At 41.8% G+C, this 7,688-nt stretch overlaps 1 protein-coding gene across 1 annotated transcript; it reads left to right on the forward strand.

The window, feature by feature from the left end:
- The first annotated feature begins 90 nt into the window (after positions 1 to 90).
- RPS15A (ribosomal protein S15a) lies at positions 91 to 5,498 on the forward strand. The gene is made up of 5 exons (XM_004471578.4): positions 91 to 138; positions 1,180 to 1,317; positions 1,894 to 1,973; positions 4,623 to 4,708; positions 5,366 to 5,498. The coding sequence occupies exons 2-5, from the start codon at positions 1,185 to 1,187 to the stop codon at positions 5,457 to 5,459; spliced, it is 393 nt and encodes a 130-aa protein (XP_004471635.1). The 5' UTR covers positions 91 to 138; positions 1,180 to 1,184; the 3' UTR covers positions 5,460 to 5,498.
- The last annotated feature ends 2,190 nt before the right edge of the window (positions 5,499 to 7,688 follow it).

Consider the following 7,688-nt stretch of genomic DNA (forward strand, 5'->3'; position numbering starts at 1 on the left):
TCACCCGCCTCTTTCCATTCAAGTCCTCTTTTTTTTTTTTTTTTTTTGTACCTTTAAAATTCTCGCGAGAGCTCTCCCGCTTCCCATAACTCCGTGCGCTCGCCCGTCCCGTTCTCTTTCGGCCATCTTTCCGTGCCGGTGAGTATCTAATTCCAAGAGCTCCAATGCCATCCGTCGGCTATCGCCGCCATCCCGCATCTGGAGGCTCGGCTTCGGTTCCCCGCCAGGACGCCAGGCCCGGCTTGTGCCGGGGCTGCTGGCTTAGGAGGGGCGTAGTCAGGCGTAGGGGAGAACTGCCCGCACTCCTCACGCACTGCGCCCGGGGAGCCCGGCCGATGGGGCACAGGCCACAGTGCCGGCGGGGCTCGGGCTTGGTCGCTGCTGGCGGCTTGGGGAGCTGAGGTCACTCAGCAGGGAAAACGCGCCTCCTGCTGTGGCTCGCAAGTTGCTGAGAACTAACCTGGAACTTCTGGGCCCTGGGCTTTTTCCTTCAGATACTTTGCAGAGCTTCAGGAAGCGGGTGCATCCCTGGGGTCGGGGCTTGAAACATGCTCTGGCCTTTGAAACTTAGTTTACCTTGCCGTTAGTGCCGTCGGGACTTCAGTCTGGCTGCATGTGGTTTTTGTTGTCGCTATGTGTTTGCCACTGTGTGGTTCGCTTCCTTGTTGCACAGTTCGGTGGCACAGAGACAGACGTTTTAGTGTAATAGTTATAGGTGTTAGCTGGAAATGAAGTAGCTTTTGGACAAGATAGAAGGATGGTGCTGAATTTCAAAAGTTTGGAAAACTTCGGGTTATGTCCCGTTCCAAATAACTGGTCATACCTGATATTTTCGTTTTGGTAACTTTGGTTTTCCACCAAGTGATTTTTTTGGGGGTGGGGTGGGGTGGAGTGGTCAAATGTATTTTGTTCCACAAAATGCATATCCATGCACTATCCATGTATGGTGAATGAGGTTCAAAGCGTGCCATCATCTGATGACCTGCTTCCAACAACCACAGTAAATAGTAATCAAGGATTTTCTAGGTGCTGGGGATATTGGGGCATCAGCCTGCTTAGAATTTGTGGAAAACTTTGTCATGGTGGAGGCAGAAAGAAAAGGATGTATCCAGAGTGGAGTCGTTGGGTCTGCTGATGCTGACGTTGTCGGTAATACTCCCATTTGTCTTCCCTGAACAGCCACAATGGTGCGCATGAACGTCCTGGCTGATGCCCTTAAGAGCATCAACAATGCTGAGAAGAGAGGCAAACGCCAGGTTCTTATCAGGCCGTGCTCCAAAGTCATCGTCAGGTTTCTAACTGTGATGATGAAGCATGGTGAGTGTGTTATTTCAGTTTAAGTGGGTTTTTTGATTGTAGTTGTTTTGTTTTTAATAATTTAAGGAGTCAGTCCTGAAGGTTGTTTTGGCCGGGTTGGGGAGGGGAGTAGGGCATGGAAGATGGGAGAGCAAAGTGTCGGTCTTACCTGGGAACTAATGCAGTTGACTTGTGGGACTGTGGAGGGAGTATTGTGTACAAAGGAAACTGTTAAGGAACCAGAGCAAAGTAGGATTGCTCAATGTTTGGAAAGTTAAAAGTGTCTTTCTTTGAGTAATTTGGCAGCTGAAACAGCCATCTCCTACTAAACACTTAAGAGCTCTTTGGAATGGAGTGGGGGCGGAGGGTTCTTGCATGTCTGTGGCACAAACTAGCCTTTGGGAGGGTAAAGCTCTGAAGGGATAAGGGGGAAACACCTTTTTAGTTAGTATTCAGGATGCATTGTTTTGGGTGTAGCACCAAAAGTTTTATGTATTATCAGGTTGTAAAAATTCTGATATAGAGCTACTGACTTCCGTTCTCCCTAAAGTGCATAAAGATTTAGGTTTATTTAATACATTCAATTGTGTTCTTTAGGTTACATTGGCGAGTTTGAAATCATTGATGATCACAGAGCTGGAAAAATTGTTGTGAACCTCACAGGGAGGTTAAACAAGGTGAGAATTGATTATTTTCCACATTAAGGGCCTTAAAAAATTCTCTGTAACATGATGTATGTAGTTGAATTTGTGGTGTTGTGCTTGCTTTACCTTGTAATGTGAAAAAAAGAGTTTAGGAGTCTATTTAAATTAATTTTTTCTATGTTCTCCAGGGTTGTGTTTGCTGTAGGCCAAAAGGAGATTGTGGGTGGAGGGCTTAGTGTGGAACTCAGACTGGAATCTTATCTGCAAGTAGGTAGCCTAAGGTCTTTTAGCCACAGTATAAATAGCTTACCTTTTCTCTCAATGATTTTCTTCCCCCCTAATGTTTCAACAATTTATGTGACTAATAAACTAGTAGATAAAAGAAGCTCAATGAACCTCAAGAGGTAAAGAAACTGTGCAAGCCAAAAGACGATGGATGAAGTTAAAATGCTTAGGAAAAAAAATATCACCCTGGAATTATATATCCTGAGAAAATACATATGTTGGGTTTTTTTTGAGCAGAATCTTTGAATACCGATATTAACACTTTGAAGTTTGCTGGCATAGGTGGTGCATGTATCTTTAAGGTCTGTGCTGCCTTGCAGTTTGACTTAACCAAGATTACCAAGTAGATCTATGTGATCGACTTCACTTTGGTTTAACTGATTACATGTATTTCTGGGGCAGGTGTCTTGTAAGCTAGCCAGGGTTGCTGATTTGCTGTGTTACTTTTTGGGTTCAGGTTTGTAGTTTTCAAGAAAAGAGTTCCTCTGGTCCAACACAGGTGGGGAAGAAATTGGCCCAGAGGAAAAGCAGGTTGTCTAAAATCATGGTTACTGTCAGTGACCAGATTAGTACAGTTACTTCCTGGTAACTGAGTCCATCAGTTGCTTTGCTATATTGTGGACCTGCTTCCTGTGTGGCTGGAGCTCGTTAATGCTAGAATAAAAACTATTGGGTGTGAAGATTTGACAAGGAATTTAAGGAACTTCTAGGACAATTTGAATATATGTAATTTTTTGTTGAAGTTGTAGATATTAGAGCCCAACCCCAAAGGAGGATTTGAAAGACAGTTTTTCTGGATACAGAATTCTTGGTGGGTAATTCTTGCTTTTAGCACTTTAAATATGTCATCCCTGTGCCTTCTTGCTTCCAATGAGAAATTGGCATTTACTGAAGTTCCCTTGTATATGATGTGGGGAGGGGCGGATGGAGCCCAGAAACAACTAGTTGCCATCTTGCTTGGGGCGGTGCCTCCCAAAGTAGGATTTTGTTGTTGTTGAGGTACTGGGGGTTGAACCCGGAACCTGGTATATGGGAAGCAGGCACTCAATCACTGAGCTCCACCCACTCCACCAAAGTAGAATTTGATTTACCATCCTTTCTTGCTCTGACCCCTCACAATGTGTTCTTTTTTTAGTAGGAGGTACCAGGGATTGAACCCGGGACCTCCTACATGGGAGGCAGGTGGTCAGCCACAGAGCTCTACTCACTCCCACAACGAGTTCTTAAAGTAGAAGGTGGAAAAATGTTTTTTGTGTTTTTGGGACTTATGAAACAACTTTGTGTCATATCCGAGGTCTTAAAAGCTTGTCACTGGTGGGAGAGCTGGTGGCAGTGTATAGTTTAGTACATCTTAAACTGCCCTGGAGAAGACTTGGGTTTGTAAGCAAAAGGAAGAACCTGGGTGGGTTTCCTGCATAGGGCCTTTGGGCCTTTCTGACAGGCCCATCTTTCAGTTTCTGCAGGTTTGCCTAGGCCTAGGGAAGTGTGACCATTTTACTGTGTTGGTTTACAACTGCTCCAAAGGCAAGTTCTGACTTCATAAGCCCTCCTTAATGACTGTCTTGTTACATAGCCATGGGTGTGCGCATAAGTCTGTTGTTTTAGCTCCGTGTGGTTTTCTCTTCAAGGGAAGTAATCCTGTGTTCTCTCCCATGTTCATTTTCTATATGTGAATAAAGAGAAGCTTTCTGCTACTTTTTTTTTTTTAAGTGAGCTAGTAATCTGTAGAGCAGTGATGTGAGCAGGGGTCCTAACCTACCTTAAAGAGGCTTGACTCCATCACTTGATCTAGACATAGACCTTGAACCCACAGGCAAGATCCATTAGTGTTTTTAAATTAGTGGGTGCTGTTTGGCACTTAGATTTTAGTTTGCAACTTGTGGAACTGTTCCTTAGATGTTCTGTTTGTGTTTTTAGTTTATAGTCTAAAGATTTGAGAACCTATAAATTCATTTCTGCTTTACTATGTAATGCAGTTGATTACAATCACACTCGTCTAAAACTTAAGTCTCCTCGAGCTCTTGGAAATATTGCCATTTGCTTTGGGAACAGTTCTCCAGCCCACAAGGATGGACATTGGTGGCCTTACCGGTATCTTCTGTACTACCGTAGCAGTGAACTGACACTGCCAGGTATTGCCTCATGTTATTCCTCATATTTTTTTCACGCCTTTTCCCTAAGGAAGCATTTAGCTTTGTAGGCAGTGATGGTTCTAACTCAGTATAATTCTTTAATGGTGTTTATATTAGAGATTGTGCACAGAATAGGTACATGTTAAATGTTGGGTTATTTGGCATGAATGACTGTTCAGCAATTAAAAATGCTGCCTTGTGTTAACTCAGTTTTCTTGTTACTTATTGGTGAAGTGAAAATGATATTTTTTGTTATCCTTTACAGTGTGGGGTGATTAGTCCCAGATTTGATGTGCAACTCAAAGATCTAGAAAAATGGCAGAATAATTTGCTCCCATCCCGTCAGTTTGGGTAAGAATTTTATTTTCCTCAGTTAAAAAGATTTATGCTAAGGATTGCTCTGTGATGCAGTTTGACTTAAGCAGAGGTTGTGTGTTTTTTGTTGTTTTGTTCTGTTTTATTTTAGCAGTAGTAATTGTTTTCCTTTCCAGCCAGCTTGAGTTAAGGAGTGGGTCATGTGTTGCCATTTTGCATGCCTTACTTAAGCTTTGGATTCTGGGTCATATGAGAACTGGCTGATTGAGAGGACAGCATCTGTCTCTTTCATGTCTGTTCTTTTGGCTCGGTGCATACAGATTACATTACCAGGTGTGTTTGATGTGGTCCCCTGAGGCTGGGCAAGCCATAGGCTTAATTTCCTCATCTGTGAAATGGTTTAGCTCCTCTGATAAGTTATATTATGAACTGATTTACTCTGGTAAAGCCCTTTAGGGTCTGACAAGCAGTAAATGCTTAAACAGGGGTGTTACCTGTTTTTAGCAAAGTCAAGGCTGAATGGAGTGTGCGGAGCCTGGGGTCTCTGGATTTGGGACTCTTATAGGAGCCGTGTTCATGCAGTGTCAGCTCAAGTAATCTACCAGTTCTTTGTATTATTCTTCACCAGAAAAAGGCTTTATTTTGTACTGCTTTTTGGAAAAACTCACCAGCTTTTTTTTCCCCTTTTCATAGTTTCATTGTATTGACGACCTCAGCTGGCATCATGGACCACGAGGAAGCAAGGCGAAAACACACAGGAGGAAAAATCCTGGGATTCTTTTTCTAGGGATGTAAAACATACTTGCAAATAAAATGCCTCCATGGACTCTGGTGCTTCTACTCAATCGTTTTGACCCTTTATAGCAGGACGTTTGTGGCGTCTTTTTGATAATTGGGTGATGCTGTTCCTGTAGGAAATTTTGTGATATATGATACCATCTCAGCTTACCAGGGCAGGATATGTCTGCTCTGGGTGGTTGGATCATGTTTGATTAAGCATTTTGAGTCTTAGTTATTACCCTTGGAAGGAGTTAGTTGTTTTTGGCTTGACAATATATATTCATACACTTTTTAACAGCCCTAAATATATGTTTATAGTTAAGTATGTAAGTGTTCCATAAGGAAGCAAGCAGGTAGCAGACAGCTGGAGCCAGATGTATTTGGAGTGAGAGATTTGTCTTTGTGGTATATGTTCCTAAGCCATTGGCTGGTAATGTGGAAGCAGCCACAGTGGGTTGCAGGACACCTGTGCATTCCTGTGGAAACGTAATGAGAGCCAGGGTTGGGAAGACCAGTTGCTTTGCTTAAACGGTTTTGTTCTAAAAATGAATCCCTATCCCCTGTCACTCTCAAAGAAAAAGTCATATAATGACCAGTTCATAATATTTTTCCATAGAGCCTGCTCTAAAAATGATTTATGTCCCCTCATAAAGAAAGCTAGAAGGTCAAGGTGTGATTGGGGTACATTCTTAGTACACATTCCAAAATGTTAGTGAGTGAAGATGTCTTAGTTAGATGCTTTTTAACTAGTGAAATGTACTGGCTTTATTTCTGAAAGCAGTTGTCTTCAACCCCACCTCTAATCTCAGTAAATTTGGGTGTTATGGCAACATTTTAGCACTAAGCGACCAAAAAATGATGAGTTTTAAAATTATCTTTGGAAGTCTTTTACTGTAAATGTCACAAGTTGGGGAAATGTGATTACTCATTTCTGTCCAACTTAGTTGAAAACATCGGATATCTGATACTAGTTTTTTTGGTGTGTGTGTGAAAGTTAAGTGAAGTATTCTTGGGATTGAGGAATACACATCACTTACTTTTGAATAAAAAAATAAAACAGATACTACCACAGATATTACCACTCTGCCTCGGGAGTGCTTGCAGAGCTTACCCACCAGTGGACAAGCCGGCTTTGGAGGCCGATCAGGCTCAGGGCCCACTCTGGAACAGTACTGCCCTCCTGAATGTGATGGTGGGCCATATTAGGACAAGTATTGGTGGAGCTGACTTTATAATTTAATTCAAATGTGTTCATGATGTAATTGATCTAGAAGATTAGGGGTTTTTATGTTCTTTGTAACAAGTTTTAAATTTTTCATATGTTTTACACTTAGAGTACATTTGGACTGATCATTTTCAGTAGCTATGTGTGGGAAGTACACTGTGGAGAAAAAAAAAAAGGGCTGAAATTGTGGGCTACCAGATTGTAGAACTCAGATTTAAAGATTACAGTAGAGATTATTTTTTATATTAAAGAACAAGCTTGATTAATCCATTGGGATTGTTTTGATAGCTGTTGTATATGTCTTTATGACTTTCTCAGTAAGTGCTATTAAATATATCAACCCAGGTTAAGGGATCTGTTGAATCATCACAATACTTGGGGTATTTTCAATATATAGGAAAGTTTTGCGAACGTGTACCCGGGATGTCTTAACAATTTTGGGGCTTAACCCAGCTGGATGAATGCGAAGAGCAAAGAGGAAAGAAAAAGATTTCTTAGCGGGGAAAGCAAGCTGCTTTAGTTTCATTTAGGTGCATTTTGGAGGGGGTAGAGCTAGAAACATAAAGTTTAGAGTATAAAGAATGGTTCCGTACTTGCTGCTAGTGCCTGAATTTCCATCACCAGCTTTACTCTGAAAGATCTTTCTGGGACTTTTAACTCGATTGCCTTGAATAATTAATGAGAACAGTATGTGTGTGCAGGGTGCAGAAGTTTCCCAAACCACCCTGAGAACAAATTCCATACAAGAGTTCACTTGGCCTGCTAATAAGGAAGCTCAGGGACTTCAACCTGGGACTTCTAAGCAAAGGTCTTTTATCCTGTGGCAACATTAATACTCATTCCATTACTGCTGCTCTCATCTGAGGTGGCTACTTAAACTTTTTATCTGAATTGTCAGCGTTTTAATGTATAATTTTGTAGATATTGCAAGGCTCAGTCTAAGATGAAGATTATTTAAAGCTAGAGAATAAAATAAAGCAGTTAATATGAGGATCTGTATACCTGAAGCTC

This window comes from Dasypus novemcinctus, chromosome 23 (assembly GCF_030445035.2).
Source record: "Dasypus novemcinctus isolate mDasNov1 chromosome 23, mDasNov1.1.hap2, whole genome shotgun sequence".
NCBI lineage: Eukaryota > Metazoa > Chordata > Mammalia > Cingulata > Dasypodidae > Dasypus > Dasypus novemcinctus.

Excerpts from the sequence above, each read along its gene's own strand:
- RPS15A (XM_004471578.4), top strand. The coding sequence starts at position 1,185 with ATGGTGCGCATGAACGTCCTGGCTGATGCCCTTAAGAGCATCAACAAT. Across the intron at positions 1,974-4,622 it reads TCACAGGGAGGTTAAACAAG|TGTGGGGTGATTAGTCCCAG; the intron begins GTGAGAATTGAT and ends TATCCTTTACAG. Across the intron at positions 4,709-5,365 it reads CTCCCATCCCGTCAGTTTGG|TTTCATTGTATTGACGACCT; the intron begins GTAAGAATTTTA and ends CCCTTTTCATAG.